The sequence below is a fragment of the Strigops habroptila genome, chromosome 4 (genome assembly GCF_004027225.2).
Source record: "Strigops habroptila isolate Jane chromosome 4, bStrHab1.2.pri, whole genome shotgun sequence".
In the NCBI taxonomy this organism is placed as follows: domain Eukaryota; kingdom Metazoa; phylum Chordata; class Aves; order Psittaciformes; family Psittacidae; genus Strigops; species Strigops habroptila.
In genome coordinates this window covers 54,852,028-54,876,621 of record NC_046358.1, presented here as the reverse complement: position 1 = coordinate 54,876,621, position 24,594 = coordinate 54,852,028, and the positions used below count along the sequence as shown (strand labels likewise).

General features: G+C 38.8%; 1 protein-coding gene and 2 long non-coding RNA genes across 4 annotated transcripts in view; 1 reads left to right on the top strand and 2 right to left on the bottom strand.

Moving 5' to 3' along the window:
* Window positions 1–689: 689 nt before the first annotated feature.
* LOC115606832 lies at window positions 690–14,146 on the bottom strand. The gene is made up of 2 exons (XR_003991020.1): window positions 11,220–14,146; window positions 690–6,059 (listed from the first exon to the last, which is right to left on the bottom strand). It is a non-coding gene; the product is annotated as an uncharacterized LOC115606832 (long non-coding RNA).
* A 1,724-nt stretch (window positions 14,147–15,870) lies between these two features.
* The window catches only part of PDE3B (phosphodiesterase 3B), a 96,470-nt gene continuing 87,746 nt past the window's right edge, over window positions 15,871–24,594 (top strand). For both annotated transcript variants that reach the window (XM_030483353.1, XM_030483352.1), the window contains exon 1: window positions 15,871–17,203. In XM_030483353.1, coding sequence (XP_030339213.1) covers window positions 16,178–17,203 — 1,026 coding nt within the window. In that variant the 5' untranslated portion in view covers window positions 15,871–16,177. The remainder of the gene's footprint in view (window positions 17,204–24,594) is intronic.
* LOC115606831 lies at window positions 16,856–20,502 on the bottom strand. Its single transcript, XR_003991019.1, has 2 exons — window positions 17,521–20,502; window positions 16,856–17,312 (listed from the first exon to the last, which is right to left on the bottom strand). It is a non-coding gene; the product is annotated as an uncharacterized LOC115606831 (long non-coding RNA).

The window sequence follows — 24,594 nt, the reverse complement described above, 5'->3', positions numbered from 1 at the left end:
TAAAACCTTTTTAATCCATGAGACCACTAATGGATCCCATTTCCTTATGACAGACATCATTGTCATATTAAATTAATGGCTAGACAAAGTATTACCTTCTTAGTTATGCATTTATATTGCATAAATATTTTACAATGAGTACTTATATGTAGATCACACAATAAAATGTTCACAATGTTTCTGCCACATTAGTATTGCCAAAAGTTTCTGCTTGAAAAATGGAAATACATTCACATACAGAATTTGCCAGAGGCTATTAAACTAAGTACTGAGAGAAAGAAAGACTAGGAACAACTTGCTATTCCTGGCAAGATATTAGGGATTTCTCCGACACATTTTTACAGGCATTTTCAAGTTCTATGGGAGTGCTAAAACTTATTGTAATAGTCATTTACTATTCAGGCAACAATTCTGGTATTTGTGGACCACACTTTTCAAAAAGTGACTCAGCCCATTCTTAGCACGGATTCAGTTTTCGATTAGGGAAAACTACAATACGGGATTAATATGGAGGAAAAATATAAATGTTTGAGTAAGCTTCAGTCTTAGAAAGTCTTGCTGTCATCAGACAGGGTTTTTTTTACTGTTTGCCAAGCTCCTAATTTTGCTACATGGATTTTAACAGCTTTGCTGTCATGCATATCCCTGTTTTTGTAGTACAAACTTCATTTGGCACTGCCATCTTTATTGCATATATTCCTAAACTAACAACAATGCAAGCAGAAATCTAAGCCTGTGAGAGCGCTTCTGGCAGTGTAATTCCCATTGTCTGCAGTCATTCTGACAGATCACTGAGCTCAGACAGTGCATCATACATGCTTAAATTATGAATAAATTCCAGTGATGTAAGGATAATTCTAAATCCAGAGTATTTGGCACAACCCTTGGCTTCTCAGCCTGGTCCATGGAAGGATTCAGTGATGGGCCTGAAGGGCTCTAAATTAATTCCAGACTGACTCGACATAAACCTGCCTTAAAACTAACTAGTGAGTATCTAAAAATCTCTGCACTAGTTATTAGCATATCACTATACAGTCAACACATCTGCACATGTTTTTTGGTATTAAGAAGTCACAAATAAATTTATGACTACAGATGTCTCATTCACAACAGATTCTGTAGCACCGAAGTATTTTTAAGATGTGTTTATCACATTAAATGAACAGGAATAATAATTCTTCAGACAAAAGGTATTACCAAATGGAAGATTTTATACTTGGAAATTATAAATTACAAAAAAAAAAAAAAAATAAAAAAAATAATAGAGCAAGTGTGAAATCAGAAGACTATTGAAGGGCACACAGACCCTTTCAACTGTGCTATAATAATTAATAAAATGAGGGAGGTATTTTCCAGGTGGGAAATCAAATATGTACCTTCCAATTTTTAAAGGTGACCAGTGATAGAGGCTATCAATTTTTTGTTATGCAACTGGAAATGCATTAAGGCAATACAATTACCAGAAAGCCCTGGGTACCTCCTTGTTTCACAGTGAGTAGCAAATATGAATGGATTTGTATTTCTTTTTAATATTGTGCAAAATCACACAGGTAAAAGCTACAAAATACACTCCTGACAAAGAGAATGCTCCTTTTATCAAATTCTGTATTCTCACTATTAACTTTACACACAGTCAGCACACATTATTTACATTAGTTTCAAGCAAAAATAGTCTTCTTACCACTAAATTAAAACTTTAAGTTAATTTGTTCTGGATCTTATCCAAAACCCATTTATACAATTTAATTTGAAGTATGCCCTGATACTGCTTCCTTATGAATAATTACCAAACTTCACCCAAGTGTATGGCTTGCTTTTTCATAATGAAGCTCTCTGCTGAAGTGATATCAATATATATTTCTAATGCAAAGCAGACTCATTAAATATTTCTTCAGTATATATTCACCCAGAGTTTTAAAATACAGTTTCCAAGTTACAATTTTTGTTTCCACTTCAGTATAGCCATACTCTTACTTAGATCTTGAATGTGTAGTCAGTACTGTAAAATCTAAATCAAACTAAGAAAGTATACATATAGTTTATTTGTGCCTTTGGTGGGTATGTGCATATCTCTAAATTTCGTATCATAGCATTTGCCTTGTGAGTTTAAAGGATTAATGTAGATACCAGTTCTCAGCCTGCAGCAACAGATTTGTGAATGGTCTTCTGACTTCTGACTTCCAAAACTGGTTAGCCACAAAGGAGGAAAGAAATTAAAAAATGTAACAGGAATTGACAGAATAACACATTTGTATTTTTACAAATGGTTTTAATAATATAGCGTTATGCAACTGTAGCATACAAGTAAAATGATAGCAGTACTTCATTGCTTGAGAGTGGTTTATCAAACTGATCAATTTTCTCTGGCTTCTAGCCATTATACAATCACTTTTACAAAGTGAAATGAATGTGAATTTCACAGAATGAGAATGCTTCTCAGCTCAGGAAATGCCATTTCCTAAGTTGCACTGCTGCATGTACGCATTATCACCATTTTAAGGTCTTTAAATAGCTGATCATAGTTTTAATATATATCTACCTTTGCATATGGTGTTCTTCTTTTTCTTTCTTCATGCATACCCCTTTGCAAGAGTAGCATAAATTATGAGGACTTGTGATGAACATTTGCAGGCACTTCAAAGCTCAAGTACCATTTCTGACCACTCAAAAAGTGTTCAGACTCAGAGAAAACAACTATGATATTCAGATCCTACTTGAAAACTGTACATAAAGGAGAAAAAAAAAACCCAACCTAACAAACCTTTCAAGATACAATTACTATAGTGTCAACAAAAACAAAGAAGCCACCAGCCTGGAAGCACAGTGCTGAAACAGCTGTCAAATAGATTATGCTGATAGAGGAACTCAGTGCTATCCAGGAAATACAGCAGAATTCCAAACAATGAGGCCAAGAAAAGGAAAATTGGCTTTTCTGTGTATCACATGGCAAATTAAGTCTACTTGGCCAAATACATCTGCTTTTTATTTGTTCTTCTATTAATTAGGGTATTTCTCTGAAGGGAAACAGCATTCCCTGTGGATTAAAAGGTAAAAAAAAAAAGGACTTCAATATCAATAATGAAGTTGAACCAAGAAGTTCAACTGAAAAGTCTAAATTATGTCAGATCTGCTTTATGTTCATCCTTATCTACCAGCATGATCATGATTATCCTATTTTAGCTTTCAGAATGAAGATTAGAAAACACACATATAGTTGACATGAATGCATCTGTCTCCTTTAACACTGATTAAAAAAGGATCTGGAAGACACTCTGGAGTAAAAAGGATGGCATTTCATGTTCACGTCTATGGGAAGAACAGGTCTTGGTTAACCATATTCTTGTAGAAAAGTCTCCAGAACTGTGTCATGGATTTCCTGCTTGTGATATGGATGCTTGAAATGACCTAATCTGATTTCCAGCTCATTCAAGAACCCAGGCAGATTGCTAGCAGAAATGTCTGATACCTGATATACTATGCTTCTGGGGAAGACAGCATACCTCCTTCCAATCTTGAGTCACCCAAGGACAACTTCTAGCCAAGAAAGAAAGCATCCATTACAAAGACCTGGGAGAATGAGTAATTAGAAGAACACTCTAATAATAATGTTACTCAGACTCATCCACAAAAAGTCTATACTTCAAAAAAAGGGCAAAATTATACTAAACAACCAGTAGAAGAGTAAGCTATCTCCTATCGCTTCTGCTTGCTTCTGCCATGATGTTCTAGCTCACACCACTTTGTGGTCCGTAATGCTCCTTTGGAATGATGCTAAAGAATCTCTTTATAATTGCTTTATTCTTCCTGGAAACACAGGAGCCAAGAAAACTGCCTAAGCAATAAGGAGGAGGTGAAAGCACAGACTGTTATCCCTGCTGTGTCAAGTGAGGCTTGTAGGATTGTTCTAGATGACATATGACCCTCAATAATTGGAGTGTCAAACTTCTGGCAAAAATCTTTGGGCAGTAATCTGATAAAGGTCACCGTATGGTCAAAAATCTTGTGGATATAGTTTGAGAAGCAAGATAGTTCCAAATGTGGAACTGGAGTGAGGCTGGAGAGTCCAGTCTTTTATGGAGCACAAGTAACTCAGGAGTTCTTAGAAAAATAGCCTTGGAAAGTAGTTAGGAAGCACTGAGGGGAGGTAAAGATCTAGACCACAGGGAGATCTTTCCCTTAAGAACATGGTAATATGGCAATAGCCTGTGTTAGGGCTCTCTGAAAGACAGGTAGTGAGATGACCAGCTTCTCTAATTGCCACCATGGTCATGGAGCTGACTCGCTACTAAGGCCTTACTCAGGAGTCAGAGGGTCCCAGGTATGCGGTTTTGTCTTTGTCTGGAGCACAGTTCTTTCTCATCCTGACTGAAACAGGGCGGTCAAAACCAATTCTCTAGCGGTGTTGATGGGATAATAAGCTATTTTGATGCTACTTGCCCCTGAGGAACCCACAAACCTAGTTAACAAATACTCCCAAAGCTAGTGCTAATGATCTCAGTGGGCAAAAACACAAATTTGCCCAGGAATATGGGCTATCAAAGCAATGGTAGTGATTATCCGAGACTAAGAAACAATTGCGAAGCTCAGTGCATCTCTCAAAACCCCAAAGCAGAGCCTAAACAAAGTAGGATAGAAATACCAGTAGTAGCTAAAACTCTCAGCTGTAAAAAAATTTAAAAGTTTCAACGTTGGGAGTCAGCTTTCCACATACATGTATGTATGAAATGAGGAATCATTTTGATTCAGTAAACATTTAACAACAATTGAGTAGAAGATTGTGCTTATTCTCACATTGAAATTATGCAGGGGGTTGATACTTGTGCATGCTCCTGCTGTTATCATTAATAAGATTATCTGACCTATAGTACTAGGTACAGATATGCTTTCAGCATGAACATAAACACAGATCAGCTGATAAAAAGAATACTGAATCCTTGCCTAATTTAAACAAAGTATGTTTAGCTTACTGTTAATCATCAAGGAAGCTTTTTAAGAAAGCGAGTCCTTAGAGAGTCCCATAGCCTGTCCATATGGAAAAATGGAAGAAGGAGGGGGAAAAAGGGGAAAAAAAGGTGGGGAAGGACGAGAAACACATCACAGATTTCTTATCAGAAGAAATGGCTTTCAACTCTTGGAACATATTGTTTGCACCCTAAAAAATCTACATTTGCATTTGTGAACAATGTTCAGTGATTAAATAATTAAAAATACATGGAAAGTACCTGATTCTATTGGTTAAGGTTCACGTAAGTTAAATTTCTGCAAGTCATTTTGTCATTTAAGACTAACTTTCCAAGTAACTGGGAAAGCACGGACTGACTTCACAAAGATCTTCTAAAATGTCATGTCCATTTATAAAAATAGTTTATATGTATTTCAGATTAACAGAAACAGAAATGTACTTGTGCATATTGCTCTGGCAACTGGAATCTTGTTACCTTACATATAGTAAAATAATATACTCATTTCATTTATGTCCCAAGTCAATATACTCCTGTATCAGCTATAAAAACAAAGGCTTTTAGCTAGACCTCTCAGAAGCATGATCCTGTTTATAGATCATTATTGCCTAAAGCCTCAGGATAAAAAAAAGTACCTACTAAAGCAGCTTTCCTGACTACCCTGTCTAAGGCTCTTTTATTTTGCTGGGCAGTGTACGAAATCGGGCCTCTCCACTCAAAGCCTGAAAATTTCTTAGTTATTTTAATTTACATGCCAGATTAATATGTTTTACAGAAATTCAACGTTTCTCTATTCAGAAGTATGTTAATTGCACTATTAGGTTTAGTACAGACCTATTTGAGTAAGAGACCTGGCTAGGGAGCTAACTAAATAGGATACGTGCCAGGATTTCAACTAACACCATAACTACCCCGTGTTCATTTTAAGAATTCCTACACTTGGAAGTATATAAAATGAGTCTGGAAAATGTTTTTTTTTTTTTTTCTTTTCCCCTAGTATATCAGAAAACATTGAAAGTTTAAACATTTCCTTAAAAAAATGCTGTTTTCCTTTTTCCCTCCACCCCTTTCAGAACTTGCATGAAGAATGCATCAATCCTGGGAAGGGGACGTGTTAATAAATAAAAGCAGAACTAAATTTACATGTAAAGAATAGATTCCTCACTTCCACCATTAAAGAAATCAAACATGCCAAGTACGTAATATTTTAACGAATTGGACTATTTAAGTAACTTTACAGTAAGTAATCAAGGCCAAAACTGAAGAACATAAAATCTTGTTTAAACCCAACCTTTAACAATACTACTTGACATCTGATGTTCACTTCTATAAAAGTGCCCTAGAATCAGCAATTTAAATATCTGACGCAAGCAACTTCAGTTAAAGAATGTCACTCAGCTTCACTGGTATTTGGTTAACCCCCTGACACATAGCTTTTTTTGTAATTTTTATGTAGCTGACAATGAAACCAGTATGTAGTGTTTTAAATCCCAAAGGTCGTGCGCATCTAGGAGACTTACATTTATGAAACTCGACATTGCAATAAGCCTTACAATAATTAACTACTAAAACTCAAAGCAGCCAGGAATCGCAAACTTTCAAACCATTATCAAGCACACATTGGTACTAAGTAGCAATTATTATGTATTTTAGAGTCTTTGTAATTAGCAGCAGTCACAGAGAAACCGATTACAAGGTAGCAAATTTTACAAACCAGCAAGTAAGTAAACAATAATAAGGGGTAATACAGGTACATATTCACTTAATTTACTAATTGTACTGTTTGTGCACTATGTTTCTCTAGCAATATACTGGCATAATACATTTAATGAACATTCTAATTCTAGTAAAGATGGCATTTCAAATATAGCAATGCAAGTAAACAAGTAAACATAGTACTCCAGTTTGTTGTAGATCAGCATTTGTGAATACTGTATCAGTGAAATTTATTATGTGATATCTATTCCTCTTGAAAAAAAAAATATTCGAATGCTAAGTAAATAAAAACCTTTAACTTACTTCATGGTTAATGTTATGCTAATAGTTGTAATAAAATAAGATACATATATTTCATGGAATTCGCAATTTATGTAACATTTTTTTCAAATATAATTACAATTCCATCAATGTTGAACTACATAGATTTTCAGGTCTCAAAAAAACTCAAGATTTTTTTCCCCATGATTCCATAAACTCTCACATAATTTAAACAGTCACAACAGGAATCATTACGGAATGGTATAAATGATCCTGCAAATACATGATAAATAAGAGATCAGTTCACAGTGTAAACTTAAATGTAGTTCTTCACCGACACAGTGTTTGTTATATTAAGAATCAGTCATTGCTACCTAGTTATTACTAATTGAGCATAAGTGCAAATATATCATAGCGTAAACTGCATTTCATGAATCAGCTCTGGTAAAACCTACTGCTGTGTCCAGTCTGCTCTCTTTCACTGTCCTTTCCTCTCAGATTGTTGTTAATTCAAACACAAAAACTCCAAAGCAATGAAAGAACCCTTCTAAATGTGTTGCTTTCATTCTTGCACGCCAACTATTATTCTTTCATTGGAAGAAAGGTCCAACAGGTGCACGTGGCCAATCGTTTGTTTCTACACCATTACTTTGTACCCCAGCATGCTGGACACATTTTAGCTACAAGTAAGCACATAAAAACTAATCAACTGAAGTTAATATACTTGCATTATCCAGATTTGGAATTTGTAAAATTGCTGCAGCTTACCCTCATTTTTGCTTACGTAGTCAATTCATACATGTTGCTAACAACAGGGGAGACAGGCTTTTTATGATGGACTAGTCTTTGCTGCTTGGGTAAACTCCATGTAGATCAGCAGTATTTTCTAAAATGTCCTATTTATTCTTACTCATAACATCAACTAACAAAAATTAACATCTTGGAAATATTTAAATACATTTTCACATCCAACTGTTCTTCTTCCTCTTACTGTAACATCATGCCTCAGGGTAATCAGCGCTAGTTTTGAGCACAAGAATAGCTGAGTTAAATGATCAAGGCACTTCTCTGTTACTTGATCTGGTGAAACTGCTGTCTGCTTTACCTACATTTGTTTCCCTTTGACAACTAAATACAACCCCTCAATGTTTGTAAATAATCATGATGTATCATTATACCACACAGAGGAGACAACAGCAGCAAACCTATCAGTTACAAAATCATTTCAGGTCTTTAGTTGGTGAGCAGTTTCTGATGTGGTAAATTCAGGCTCTGAGTTGCCTTAAGCCCAAAGCACACAATGGGCACTGCTTTCAATAAACTCTGAATGCTGAAAGGCAGTGGGAGCTTCAGCTGAGATGCCAAGAGCAGGCTGACAAATTACTGCAATTGTACACAGTATTGATTACGAATGCTAAACACTCCTATTGCATTATATGAGGAAGAAAAGCAACTTTTAGCTGAATGAGTAGACTTAAATAGGAAAGGTTACTTAAACAAGTTGGTTGAAATTGGAACATTTTCACTGCATGTCATGAATTCCTAGACAACAAAGGCTTAGGTTAAGTATGATGAAAAATTTGGTCTTAACAATTCATAAAAATAAGATTAACCTAAGAAGCACTGGTAAAGTGCTTAGGTTTGAGAGGACAGACATAAACCACATACATTTATCTTTTTAAAACCAGACAATTTCTGTCTCCTACCGCAATTTATTCCTGTCTGCTTTTTTTACTCAGATGAATTCCTTCTGTGGTTAGAATGACAAAATACTTCCACATTAATGAGCTAATTAGTTTAATTGCATAATGATGCTATTCTTTTAAACTCATGTTAAATTTCCAGAAGAAATAGTTACTAAGTCACAATTACAGGATTCACTTAGGCTTCTCTGTTATCTTTACCTGTTTTGTTCTGGAGATTTGCCTTTATAGACTTTCTTATTACACCATCACTACCTTGAATGCTAAAATCAAATTAATTTCCAAACCTTTCAGAAGTCAACATAATGATATATAATACTTTATGATAATCTTTGAATTATCATAAAGGTAATATTATTTTTTAATTCAAGAGGCAAGATATTGTACATATTTCCACATATTTTCTATCATGGCACTATTATTCAGTCATCTGCAGCCTGATACTTCAAGTCAAAGGTTTCAGTTTGATTATGAACAAGAAAATAGTGAATATGTTAATATCATTTTCTTCTAGGTCCAAGCTTTTACAATGCTTACCATAAGAATGCATTAAGTTTGAAGAACTTTGGGATACATTAAATCCATAGGGGTTTCATACACATAACTGAAGGAAATAATACAGGCAAACAGAATAGTTGAGATTATACTCAAGCATGTGATGAAACACCACAGGCAAGACCCTGAAGAGGTATAACTCAGCACAATTTCTTTACTGGGTTGTTTTATGCCTGCTGACAATATAATGTAATTTTAGCAATTTAACAGAATTTATATGAATATTAACAAGGACTTCTCTTAATGATTTAGGGTCAATAAAATGGGTATCTGAAAGACACGGAAATGAGAGAAGCTGACGGAACGACTCAGCTCACTTTTTTTTTCCTTCCCTCCCAACAAACGACCTGACTCAGACAGATTTTGATCTTTTTCAGAATATATTTATGCATCTGATGCTCATGTGTTAAGTCAGACTTCTCTGAAAAACCAAACCAGCTCCCTAGTTAGATCTAATCTCTAGCACTATTAATGAGCAAAGTCCATAAAATGCTTCTATTTCAATTCAAAACAGAAATTCCAATTAGCAAGTTAAGGACTGAATTGCCATTGAAATATTAGTATGTATTCTTAAGTTTAATGCTATTTAACTGAAGATGTAGATTTTATAATAAAACATGATTCAGCGTAAACTTTTTATAGAGAAATGCCACATATGAAGAAAGTCACCTATTTACTCTCTTATTACTAATTCATTATTAATCAGTTTTTGCTTATACGATAGGATGACAAATTGTACTCAAATAATCAGCTTTAAAATAGTGAAATCTGGTAAAAATTTCACATTTGAAAAATTCCTGCATTTTTATTGTCAAAAATTTAAACCACTATTCTCCAAATAAGCTCATGTAAAAAACTCAGTACCATATATAATTACACAGTTCTCTAATATCTTAAAGCCAGAATTTTGACAGCTGTTTGTTGAACTTGATAGCTCATTATCTTTATTTTTATTAGGAAATTAGCAGCCAAATTCATGGTACCTTGGGGAAAAAAACTGAGCCAAAGACATCCTCATTTATTTAAATATGTAATTTCTGAATGATTTCACAATTTTTTTTTTAATTATAGATTGCATAAAAATTATGTTTTTAAAAGTTACGCAATTCCATTAAAACTTTCCATAAAGCTAATATGAAGTGTTAGACTATTAATGTTATTTCAAGGAATATGCAGACTATATGTGGCCTGACTATTGAAATCACACAGCCCACAAGCATTCTGCTTGTAAAACATTAGAAATCATTGTCTATTGACAATTTCACTTTTAAAGTGAGAGCTAGGGTATGACCAAAATATATTTCAGTTGAAGAGGTGCACATCATTACATGCTTATCTGGAGATGCAAATGTTGGCCCATTTCAGAAGAATACAAGTTTGTTCAGGTGAGGAGACTGACGGCTTAGGTTTAAAAAAATACAGTAGTAGAAGCATCTGGGTACAGTACCAGAAGCCAGCATACTGCTGCTTTTCTTCATGAATACAAAAATATGAGCACTAGAAAAAACTCGAGAGTTCAGATAAAGATATGTATCCTTCTAGATTCTAAAGAGTTAGTGTTTAACTAGGTTGATGCAATCTTTCTGCTACTTACTGATTGCTCCTCAAAATTTGTTGTTGCTGAGCTACAGCTTGGATCATTGCACCAATAAATCTAACAACGGCGTACTGTAGCAGCTCCATCTTTCTAATACTTTTTAAACTGACAAGCACTATGTCCACTAGAGACATCATACAAGGAACAACTTTTTTCCACTACTCCTTTCCAGTTTTCTTTGCCATGTGCCCATTTTTGGCAAATTGAACTAAAAGATATAATTTGTAGTAACTTGGTCTTTGCTGCTACATGAGGAAATTGAAAATGTCATGACTTACCTTTGAAACTACCTGCTTTGCTTAATGTGGATGCAACTGGATCTCTCTCCTCCCACCCTTAGACATGTAAAATACATTAAAACCACCTTATTGCAAGCATACTCACACCATGCATAGTGAATACACTTAGACAAAAAGCCTCTTTTACCTGCATTTTAAAAATTCCTCTAGTAACTGCATCTTGGTATCCTTCAGTCACTTACATCCATTATGTCTGCTTGCCTATGGACCACCGCAGATCTCTCTAGGATTTTAGGGCTGAAGACATTTGCACATCTTGGCAGTTGATATCATAGCCTGCTTTTAAACATTATACACAGATAAATATGAGAGCATCCAGGCAGCTCTAATTGCTAGCTGCAGTACTTATTCCTACAGTTTACCAAATAGAGCAGCTGCAGTGTTTGCCCCAATACAAACTTACACAGATAGTGTGTAATGCTGGTGTTTCCCAAGTGTTCATTCAAGTTTGGTTAAGACTTTTGATTTCCATAAGTGAACCACACTTATATGGGTTTTCTGGAGGTGTAATATTTCCTTTGTTTGTTGAGTTTGTTTATTTTTTTTTTTGGGGGGGGGGAGGGTCTTTCCCCCCCTATGCTTTACACTACACCAGTAATCAGGTAGTAGAATATTGTTCCCAGAACAAGGCATCAATTTACCCATTCTTCAGTCATACCCAAGAATTTCTACGCAAATGATCCCAGATTATGATTAGAAAGCCAAGCTATTTAAACCATGTAGCTGGTTGAAATTTCTTTTGTTTTCAGTTTCAAAGGATACTTTGTTTAAAGAAGTTGATTACGTCTAAGCTCATTATTAAAAATGAATCTCAAATAGAACAGATGCATTTTGGCCAAGATAAAGTTCAGTGCTTGAGAAAGCTGTCAACCATATCCAAGACAATTCTGTCACAAAAATACACAAAAAGGAGAACCTAGAGAGCACTGATGTGTCTCATAATTTCCTGAAATATTACCCTGTGAAAGTTTCCAAGTTAGGCACCATATTGTTAATCTCATTCCCCATGTAAAAAGGGCAAGGATTACAGTCAGGGCACAATTACATACAATAATCATTAGATCTAATTATTATTACTTTGCTGAGTACATGGAAGGCTTGAAGAGAAACTTTAAAGAAGACTTCCTAGAATTTGATTAACCTTTCTGTGCTGATACAAGGCAAAGCACAAAATGGTTTTCTGAAGTGAAGGGCTGGACAACTGTGTCCAAAGTTATTAAACAGCTGCAAAAGTTGTTCACATGGTTCGAAACTGATCAGAAACACAGGACTAAATTAGGAAGGAATAATCAAATGTTTGTATTTGATGTGTCTGAAGAACAGGAGAAAACAAAGGTACTTTGAGGTGAAAACCACAGCAATTTGAAACAGGGGTGGTCCCCGTGCATTCCAAGATTACAGGGCACAAAACAGCCAGAGCATTTACAAAAAAACCCCACAAAAACAAAAAAAAAAACAAAAAACCAACCAACCAACCAACCAAACAAACAAAAAAAAAAACAAAAAACGGGCAGTGCAAACAGAAGGGAACATTTAAAACTTAGAAACATTCAAGTGGATGTGGTAAGATTTAGACATGTTCTGGATGTGTAGGTCAAAGGAGAGAAACTGGACAAAGAAGATGTCCAGATTACAGCCTTGAGTGGAGAGTCATAGTTATATTCTCTATTCTTTCTAGTTCTTCTTTTTTCAAACAGAGAACAGACAATGACAACAGTAAGTCAGTATTTTTAAATAAAAATTGGGATATAAAATTTCAAACCTTATCAAATAGCAACTGAAGACATTTGTTTGTATGTCAAGGCCACAGCATCAATAGCAGCTGTTACATAGGTTCAGGTATTCTATCATATGGCACTTTAAGAATCATCCCAAATCACTAAACTACCCATCTTCTTTGTTAGTGAAACTATAAGATGACAAAAAAATCACATTACCCTGAAACTAATTTTTTCATTCCAATTTAAGTGAAACACTTTATATTTTTCTGTATTTGCTTAAGGAATAGTAAATGAAAAGCTATTTTTTTATTCTAAAAATTAATCTGTCACTAGGAGAAATTTAGTTAACACTCTTTTAAAGACAGGCTAAGAAAGTTGGGGCTGTTCAGCCTAGAGAAGAGAAGGCTGCGTGGAGACCTCACAGCAGCCTTCCAGAATCTGAAGGGGGCCTACAGGGATGCCGGAGAGAGAGTCTTCATCAGGGACTGTAGAGATAGGACAAGGGGTAATGGGTTTAAACTTAAACAGGGGAGATTTAGGTTAGATATAAGGAAGAAGTTCTTTACTGTGAGAGTGTTGAGGCACTGGAATGGGTTGCCCAAGGAAGTTGTGAATGCTCCATCCCTGGTAGTGTTCAAGGCCAGGTTGGATGGCGCTTTGAGCAACCTGGTCTAGTGTGTGGTGTCCCTGCCCATGGCAGGAGGGTTAGAACTGGATAAGCTTTAAGGTCCTTCCAACCCTAACCATTTTATGATTCCAAACTACTCAAACCAACTTTTGTTTATACTGAAACTGTTCACAATTAGATTGTAAACTACTCAGGACATGGGCCTGGAATATGCTGAGAAGAGTACTATTAGTCAACGAAGATCATACTAGAGAACAGCTATATTCCCATTACTTTTTTGAATGAATTGTGTATATATTCCCTTAGGGTGTTTTTGCAGAGGCATACCTCTGAAATAAAAGCTAATTGACTCATGATAAATGACCTGAAAACAAATAAACAGTATGGTGGTGAAGTATGCTGTTGAAGCTAAGTGGCTGAGGGAATCTGCATACAACCCTCAAGAAACAAAAAACAACAAAAAAAGCCCCCCCCAACAAACAAAAAACAACAAAAAACACAAAACCACCCCACATTTCAACAGTGCATAGTCAAGCCACACTGAGCAAGGACCTCTTCCTGCAAATACCAAAAGCCTAGGGGGACTTAAAAAGTGTATGATTTGGCAAATTTGTGGAATAAAAATCTACTGAGGACTGTTAAAAATAAGACACCGCTTCTGATTCAGAAAGTGCTAAAGCCACAAATGGTTCCATTCGAGGTATTAAGGGATCATATGATGTCCTATCTTTGTACTCTTCCTTAGGCACTTTCTAGTGTTCACTGCTACAGACATGTATACTCAAATAAGATGTTTTAAGGAAGACTACGCTTCCTAATTGTTTCTAGAATGCATTTAGTTATAGCTGAGTTCAAAGGAATCAACAAATAAAGAATATGCATACTAGCAAGATACATTTCAGTCTTGGAAACATTTACATATATAACTTGACTGTGGTCCAACTGATACCATTAACATATGAAAAGGACTAAATATAAGAATATAATCCCCAAAGAAACTGCACATTTTCCGTTTTGAAAACTTTTTGACATGGATTCTGTACTATCATGTTGGTACTAAGTGTATCAAGTCAGGACAGAATTTCTTTTGATTTTTTGGGAAAGAGTGTAGGAGTATTTCTAACAGAGGAAGGCGTATGACAGTATTAAAATTCCATCAATTTGATCTGCCTTTTAGAAGAGGAAAAAAAAAAATGTATGACTTATTTCCATATTCTTATGCACAGAGTAACTTTGTCTGTCACTGCATATTGTGTTTTCTGTAAGTAATCGTGCTGGGAGGTTTGTGCATATTGTCACCTTTTAGGCCCGCAGCAGCAGCACTTCCTGCTGCACTACAGCTTCCACAGAGCAACCGCTACCCGATTGCTATTCAAATGTAGCAAATCACGAGCACTGGCACCAAGTACATTTCAAGAACTCCTTGTTTCAATAAGCAAGCAAAAAGCTCCATCACCAACGTACCCGATCTGACTTCTAAACCAATTTAAGTAAAGCAGCACAATATTATGTAGAAACATGGCTCAAAGGACATTCATTTTAAGTAATGAGGTAAAGACGCGCAGTTACAGTTTTGAAAGTGCTAAGCAGTTACTCTGCAAGAAGCAAACTAACGGGATGAATGAGCAAAGGAATGACTCAAAATCCCGTTAGCTGCCTGTTTTCACTCGCAGCAGTCTGGTCCGAAATTATTATTTTGCTCCATTCCAAAGGGATTAGCTGTGCAAATAATCAAACCCGGTCGAGCAACGCCGTCTAACCTGTAAATTAGTTAACAAAGACTGAAAAAAACCCCAAGTGTAGAAAATTACTCTAATCAATACTTACTTGTCGGGTCCTAAAAAAAGAAAAGAGAAAGAGAAAGGGATGGTCCTTAAAGGGAAGATACTTCCACACTCTGTGTGTGCGCTAACGCCCGCGCTAGCAACTTTCCCGTGGCACCTCAAAGCAGAAAGACAAGATGAAGCACAGTTACACCGGCTCGGAAGGCGCCCCTGTCCCCACAGCTCTCGCCCCGCCGTCCCTTCCCGCAGCGGCGGGCTCGCAGGGCCCGGCGCACTCCCCGCGGTGTGGTCTGACCGCGGCGGGGGACGGAGGGGCACGTTTCAAACAACTCCCCGCTGCTCGCACACGGGCGCGCCGCCGCCGCCGCTCGCCTCAGGGCCGGCAGCCGCCGGGGGCGGGGAGGCGCGCTCGCGCTCCATGCCCGGCGCGAGCCACGGGCTCCTTCCCGCCGGCCCTGAGGCGAGCGGGAAGGAGCCCGTGGCTCGCGCCGGGCATGGAGCGCGAGCGCGCCTCCCCGCCCCCACTCCCCTCCGCGCCCCCGCTACCGTGTGGCCGTTAGCGCGCAACCGCTCCCGGGCGCGTGCCGCCGCAAAGGCTTCCGCGCGCGCCGTGCGCAGCGGCGTGAGGGAGGGAGGGAGGGAGAGAAGGCGGGAGAGCCGGGGGGGCTGTTCTCCGCCTCACTCCCACCCCCGCCGGGGCTCCGCCGCCGCCGGTGGACGCTGGGAGGCGACAGCGAGTCCCAGCCGCTGGATCCGCTCGGGGAACGCGAACGAGCGGGCGAGACTTTTACCTTTTCTCTCTTTCCCCGTCTTCACCCACCATGCTGCGGACGCCGCTGCCCGCGCAGGAGAAGCGGCGGCTCAGCCCGGCACTTTCCTCCTGAGGAGATGAGGGAGGCGCGGCCGGGCCGGAGCTAGCGCGACCCGCGCCTCTCCCCCGTCCCCAACCACCATGAGGGAAGAGAGAGAAGCGGCCGCGGCCGCCTCCCACCACGGACCCAGCCGACCCCCGCAGCACTGCCAGCAGCCGGACGGCGGCGGGGTAGCTGCCCCCTTGGCGCTGCCCGCCGGCGGCGGCAGCCCGGAGAGCCTGCGGAACGGGTACGTGAAGAGCTGCGCGACCCCCCTGAGGCAGGACCCTCCGAAGAGCTTCCTCTCCCTGCTGCTGTTCCCCGCCGCCACCTCCTCCACCTCCTGCCGCGCTCTGCTCTGCCTGGGCGCCCTGACCGCCGTTGTCCTCTCGCTCCTGGCCTTTCACGACCGGGACAGCGCCGGGGGCCAGCAGGACGGGAGGAGCTGGTGGAGTCCCCGGCCTCTGCACGCCTTGCTGTGCCTGACCCGCTGCCTCAGCCCCCTCTTCAGCATCGCCTGTGCCTTCTTCTTCCTCACCTGCTACCTGGCCGGTGGCAGGCGCGGGGAGCACGGCGGCGGTACGACCCGCTGGTGGCTGCTGGCGCTTCCCGTGTGCTGCTACTCGGGGGACTTCGTGGCGCTGCAGTGGCTGCTGCCCGCGGAGGGGCACGAAGAGGAGCCCCAGCCCCCCGCCGAGCCGCAGATGGTCCTAGCCAGGCTCCTGACAGTGCTGGGCTCGGTGGCAGCGCCCACCCTGCTGCAGAGCTCCCTGAAGTTGCGCCGGAGCCTTCTCGTCTTGGTCTTCTCCAGCTTGGTGTGGCTAGTGTCGCTCACCAGCCTTCACTCGGTGCCCCCCGCCCTCAGACCGCTGCTGGCCGGCTCGGTCGGGGTGGCAGGCTGCCTCTTGGCACTCTGTGGCGGGGAGCACGGCATCTTCTCGGCTCAGAGGCGAGCGCACCACCAGCATCATCACCACTCACGGCTCCCCAGCGTGGAGGAAAAAGTGCCTGTGATTAGACCCAGGAGGAGATCTAGCTGCGTATCCTTAGGGGAAACTTCGGCCAGCTACTATGGCAGCTGCAAAATGTTTAGGAGACCCTCGTTGCCTTGCATTTCCAGAGAGCAGGTAGGTGTCTCTGAAACTGGAGGGAAAAACTTTCTGAGGAGTGAGCGCCACTCGCTTTTCCTAACCGCTGTATCTGTTTGTGCTGGATGTCTGGCTAACTGACAAGCTCCTGTTAGAGGAATAGAGGAAAATGTTAGTTCCTTAGCGGGTTTCTCAACTCGGTTCTGTAGAATCGATATGATACTTTATAACTGTATAGAAGCTAAGTAATAATAATGTGTTTGCTATAGCTCGCTCAGTACGATCTTAATTATTAAAAAGTAATTCTTATTGATTGGAACAAAACCCCAAATCAAACATCTTCAGCTATCAGCTACCTTGTTATTTTGATTGCTTCTTTTCCAAAGCCCACCTCCTCCGCTTTTCGCAGACTTTACGAGAGAAAGAAACCACAGCTTTCTAGCTGCTCGCAACTGGTTCTTCCCGCTTTCTGTCGGCAAAATGATTGCTAAGTGCTAAAGAAATACCAGGTTTTGAGAGACATTATTTATCAAATGTTGGCGTTGTCTGAGTAGCAGCTGTTGTTCCTTGCAGATTACCTTGTCTCTCTCTCTCCCTCTCACCCTCTCTTCCTCGCTTCACATAAATTAGCATTAGGTTTGAGTTGATGTGATTTAAGAAACTTCTTTTTTACTGAAGAGAGAGCTGTTCAGTAGAGTCTGGAGGGATGCCCGAAACGCTCAGTTTTCTTGAATGGAACTCTGTTGGTTTCTACCTCCCGGAAAACTTTTCAATGAGTCTTGTTTCTTGTAGCGTAAACCCCGAGAGGGGGGGTAGTGAGGGGGAGGGGGGTAGGTTTGTTTTTATTCGGGAACTTGCACGTGAACTGCAGGAACGTCGAGTTGTGTTGCCGGTGGAACTGGCCCGAGGCTGCTGCAAGTGGATTATCAGCCCGTTACAGGAAGGAGAATAAGGGCAGTGTGTTCATTAAACTTGCGAACGAACAGTTTTTGGGAAGTGATTGTTGCTGCAGAACCCCTTACTGTTGAGGCTGAAATTGATGGCTACTAAATGAAATTTTCTAATTTTGCTTTGACATGTTCCGTAATGCAGTTGATGTGATTGACTGTGAAATAGGTTTGAGGAAATACGAGGTGAATCTGAAACGGTGGAGTAGTTTTCGAGCGTTTCTCTCCCTGCATTTGCACAGTAAAGTAATACAGCGGTAATTGTTTTTGCATACGAGGTTGAAATGCAAGTATGCTGCAATAGGCTTCAGAAACAACTCATTCAATAAGTTTGAAATTATCAAATGCATACTATGAAAGAAACATTAAAATATTGTACTAGTAGTTAAGATATGTAGGCAATACTATATAATAATTTATTTTCTCTGTTCTGGATAGCGAGTGTTCTCTCTCTTTTTTTCTTCTTTTTTTTTTTTTTTTTTTTTTTTGTCACTTTTGTCTGCAGTACAAAACCCTCAGAAAATACAGTTTCATTAGCGTTCCTAGGTGATAGAAGATACTTGTTCCTATGCAAGTTACTAAATGCTTCCGTTGCTATTCAGCTCACTTCCTAAAGGCATGCGCATATTTCAAGTTAAGGCATTTATTATACTTTAAGTAACATCATAAATGTCAACCATAACTGAAGACATAGAATTTATTGGCAGTACTTAAATCATACGTGTTCATAATAAAATGTAACTGTTTGGTAGACTTCCAGAATTTGATATCTTTGTTATCTCTAGAAGTGAACAGAAATAACAGAGAGATCTGAAGTTCTTTATTTTCCTACTAGTCTATTATGCTTTACAATAAATATTTGTGCTTTATTAAACACAGTTTAAATGAGATTCATAGGTATATGTTCTGTGCAGTATTTTATATGTGATTTTAGAAGGATAACACAGGTTAAGTCTTCTGATCTCCTGTGTGACTTGGAGAGAGATCAAACACTGCAGAGCTGATAAAATATCGATTGTTGGGGGGTGGGGAAGAGAGAAGTAAGCCCATAATGTGTGACTTTATTTGAGTAAACACTACAAGGTTTTTATATTGTTCCTTGAAACAGAAGGAATGTACACACTTAATGCTTTTCAGAGAACATTTATTGTGTGAATTTTCTTTAAGGACTAATTGCATATTTTGTAGTTATTTATAAGAAATTACAATCTTTCTTTTCCAATATTAGTATTTTAAGAGAGAGTTTAATGAGCATTTTTTGGAAGATCAGTGGAATACAAGGAATGTGCTACAGGTTCATCATGACAAGAATACTTTGATGACTGAGAGCTAAGTTGCTACTGTGATTCTATTAGATGCATTTTCTATGATTGTTATGAACCTCTTGTATGTAGAGGTTTGTATGAACCTCTGCAATCAGGGACATATAAGAACAAAAAAAGCCAGATGTATGAAATCATAGAATACCAAGTGGGTAGGTACTTCAAGGATCATCTGATCAACCCTTTCTTGGCAAAAGCACAGTCTAGACAAGGTGGCCTAGCACCCTGTCCAGCTCAGTTTTAAGTGTCCAGTGTTGGGGAATCCACTACTTGCCTGCGGAGGTTATTCTGATGGCTGATTGTTCTCATGGTGAAAAAATTTCCTCTTGTGCAGATTTTAGCTACTCTTTGAGGAAAACAGGGAATGCTAGTAGCGACCTGAAGTTTTCAGTTACTTGTTGATTTGAAATTTTGCATACTCTTTGTCTAGTTAAATAGACAAGAAAATAATGACATCAAGTTGGCTTGTGTTTTCATTAGTAAGTTCAAGCCAACAATTCTAAGGGGTCTGTGTGCATGGGGTAGGGGAGAAGGGCATGACAGAGGTATGTGCAACCAATAGTGTGCGCACACTGGAATTGGATGGAGCTATCACTGTTTTCTGGGATAGAAGTGGAAAGAGGCCTGTGAGCAGGATCCTGTAAGCACAATGTAGTTTGAGGTGGGAGGAAAGAGTCTTGAATAGATTGTATCTCTAGTTTTTTTTATGTGAGTATACTTAAATGCCATTATCAAAATATATAACTACACAGAGAAGGAAGCAATATGACTATGATTAAGGCTAAAAATTATGCAAATGCAATGTCTTTTCTGAACTCTACAGTATTAACACTTCTGCTCACAGAAATTCATATGATTTTAGCAGTAAACACGCTTTTTGTAGTCTTACCTCAGTATTCATCTTGAACCTAAAGAGGAATTGCTTATTAGCAGTATGACTGCAGTATTGGTTGGTATAACAAATTTTGTGTAGGTGATTGCAAGTATTATTTGGATGCAATCTATTAGCTGTACCTACTGCTGCTGGTATCAAAGAGTTGTCTTCATTGACTGTTGCATATTTAGCACTGGATTTTTGTTTTTTTGACATGAAAGCCAAATCAGAATTTGGAACCTACAAAGTGCTTGTCACTATTGGAGATCTTGTAAGCAGTCTATATCAGGAATTTTTTTTTTCCTTGAGTAAAGAGTAGGCCTTTGTAACTGAACACACAGGATATGTGTCCCAAACAGTTGCAAGCAGAGCTGATACTTTTTCTAGTTACCTGACTAGGCTCAAATATATAGGATGCTGGGATGTTTCATGGATAAAGACTGCTTTCATGTTGCACACTGCTAATTACAGGAAGAATTGTCTTGTGGTTAGGTTGTTGGATTGACCGCCACCTCTCCCCGGTTTCTTTTTCAAGCTGTCTTGTACCTTTGATGCATTACCTTAGGACGATGAGGACTCAATTTCAAGAGTCTAAAATATTTATATAATTTGAAATTCATGAAGTTCCCTATTCCCAGACAAGTTATATCTGTGTCTGTTACCTGGTTTTGAAACAGATTATACTCTGTTGTTAAGTACTTGAGGTATAAACTTTCTAGTGCAGAGCCTGTCTGTTAATATGTATTTTATAGTGTCTCGAAATTGTTGAAGTCAGATGCTGTTTGCAGCCTAGAAACACATCAGCCTTTACCTGCTGATTGCAGCCAATAACATAAAATGTAACTCTTCTTACTGTGTATTTGACAAACTAGCTCTTTGAAACGGCAAATGTTCTCCTAATGATTACGATGACTGTTGCCACAAACGTATCTGCATGTCAAGATTTGTTTATGTTGTTAACAGAAACTTTGTATCTCTTGAGGTTTTATTGTTTGTCTTATGGAGAAAATCAAGGTAGAAATGTGGGTGTGCTAAGCTGTGAATGTAGTCAGTTTCAATGGGGTGCAACTGAGCGTATGGAATATAGAAAGAGAAGGATTACAGGTGAAAGGAATAGTCTTGGAAAACTGTTTCTGCATCTGTATTTGGGTTTTATAGGATGTCTGGTTCTGTCTGACCTTGACAAAATGTTTTGCACTAGATGAAATGTCAAATGAGACTCTTGGTAAGAGTTGCATTTTTTTTTTTTTTTTTTTTTTTTTTTTAAATCCTGAAGTTGTATTCCTGTGGTATTATAGCGCAAAGAAAGGATGATTTGAGCATGGTCTGCCCATAGATACCTATAGTCAAAGTTCAAGATGGTATTCTCTGGCAAAGTGACCACCAAGACCATACAGTAGTTCACAGAGAATGATGAAGAATGCTATTTAGGAGACTGAGTGCAGTTAAGAACTCTGTTAGCTAAGTTTATCTCAAGCTGGTTTTTAGCTATCCAAGACTTGGTGGCTGTCTGTGTTCTGGACAGAAGAAGTATGCTAAAAGCAGGGAAACATGTCTGTAAGCTGTCAGTGTAGCAAAGGGGGCTGTTTCTGCAGGTGTGGTTTCCTAGAAAGATAATGTAAAAGGAGAAAGGAGGAAGACAACTGCTGTGGAAATGCTGGAGAAATTTAGAGGAAGGTGAGGGTGGCATATTAAAGGGGTGGCCAGAGTGTCAGTAGGAAAGAAATGGAGGAAGTTGGGAGAGAAGGTTCCAAGAACTGTGTGATTGACTGTGTCAAAGAAAACTAAAGAATTTATTGGATAAAGCACTAATTTTCAGCTTTGACTAGGAAGACATTTGAAACTCATGAAGGAAAATTTTAGAGATAAGGAAAAAAGGTGCCCAGGAATGTGTCTAGAATAGCAAAGGGAACAGCCTCCGCACTGCAGTTTGTGAACAGTACATTCTGTGAGGTTAAATATGAAATGAAAGAGAATTACAAGGAGTCGGGTATATTTTCCCAAGGAAAAGACTCATCTTTTGACACAATGTATGTCTGTGCATGTATATGCCTGACAGTACTATTCTAATAGTTGAACTTGACCAACTGAACTGATTTACTATTATGGCCTTAGAAGTTTCAAAGATATCAAATTCCAGCAAGTTTTATGAAAAAAGGTGAGTGGGAAGTGAATGGAATATGCCCTAACACAGGGAAAGTCTGAAGTGTGAGCTGAACTCTTGGAATCCATATAAGAGTGTCTCTCATGTCATGAGTGAATACCAGAACCAGGGGGCAGGAATTCTGCTAAAGCCCAGGCCTTATCTGACAACTGATAGGGAAATTATATTTTTTAAAAAAACTTTTTTCTTATGGTTTTGGATACCTAAAAATGAAACCTTTGTGCAGCCTTACCTTTGTTCAAACAAATCTTTGAAGAAAACCAGGTTTAACTCTTGGGTCTGGTGTTCAGATACTAGTTGCTGAAGATGGAAAAAAGTAAATCTTGTACTTTTGTGCATAGATGAGGATTACAGGCAGGGAAACTGGGACATGTAGTCTGTTCTATTGTTGGTGCAAAAACTTGCGGAGGAAAACAGATGAGAAACTTCTGCCTGCCACATGAGAAGGGAGGGCAGACCATGGGAGATTACAGCCATAGAATATTTTGTTGAATTCTCTTCCATTTTTCCATTATAAAACTGTGTGGAGAGAGAGCTGAAAGAGTAGTTTAAGATGAGAGTAAAGGGGACTGAAAGGATACAATTTTCACCGTGACTTTGTCAGTGGGTGAAAGCAATGCTTAACAAGCTAGAAAGACACAACAGTTTAAATTTTAATGAAAAAAAAAATAGCGGAACTTTTCTGCAACTAAATAGCAGGAACTATGAAGGTAAAAGTGAGGGCTTGGATTGGTCAGGGCAGACTGTGTGACATATGAGAGAATGTTAGTGAAGCATAAAAAGGATTAGTGACTTTAAGGATCTAGTGGAAATAAAAGAGTGCTAGGGGCTTCCAAACAGACAGGAACCACAGATGTTAATAAATTAGAGTTCACAGGGTAACAAGTAAACTGCCAGATGATGGTGTTTGGTAAGGACAAGTGTGACAGGAACAGGTCGGAGAGATCTGTCCTTAAGGAAGACTAGGTTAAGTGAATGGTTTTAGTGGTGAGTGTGACAAAATAAAGCGTTCTAGGAACTAGACATGGCATAACAGCAAATGACTGCTGAAATAAAATTATAGTTTCCAGAGCATTTTTATGTTTGAAAACAGACCATGCAGCTTTGGGAAAGGATGTAATTCATACAAATATGGGCAGATGGTGACCAGAAGTATGTTTGAATGTGTTGGGCCACCCCTACTTCTTAGCTTTTACACATAGTATGTTCTTTTGAAACAAGTGCATATTTACTGGGAGAGGGACAGAAAAGGGCACGGCTATCAAAATTATTTTTTTTTTATATCCTTCTGCTTATTTGACAGTCCAATATTTATGAAAACCAGTGCTGCTATGCAGAACATTCATGACTCCCAGTGCTAATCTCACTTTGTACAGGAGGTGTACAAAAAGCTGACATATTTCCAATTAAATGACTGATTGAATGGTAATCCTGGCAAGTTTTTTTACGCAGTACTGAGATGCAAACCCAAGTACCTTCACTAAGTTAAAGGCATATTTGCAGCAAATGTTCCATTTCTTGTTCATTTGATACATGAAAGTGTGTTTTATGGAATGTTAAAATGATCTTTTTCCTATATAATTTTGTAATTTAAAACTATTCAAGATACCACAGAAAATGTACCATGTAAAGCTGTATTTGGGTGCTCTGGATTTGGTTTTGAGAGATCTTACCACTTTTATGAGGAACATTCAAGACTTTTCGGTATGATTAGCAATATAGGTATGTTGGTTTAGCTATATCCACACTGGTAAGAGCAATTGAGAAATACACGTGGGATTTCATTTGGGGTGAGTACTTTCAGTATGCCCCAAACAGCCAGTGCTGCTCCCCCACCCCAGGGGAACTGTGCCACTGTTAGGTGGTGATACAGCAAGCCTGTTACACCTGCCTGTTGCATCTCTTGTCAGTATGGTTTTATCAGCAAAGTTCATAATATAGAATAAACTTTTCTGAAACTGTGTGAAGTTTAAGGTTTGCAGAGGGAAGTTTTATCAGTTTTATTGAAATAAAAGCTTAAATATGACTCTCTGCATAGGCACTATGGTATTGGAGTGTTTCTTTTAACCTTCCTTATTGGTCATGTTATATTTTCTTTTTTATTAGATTAAACCCTTTTAACA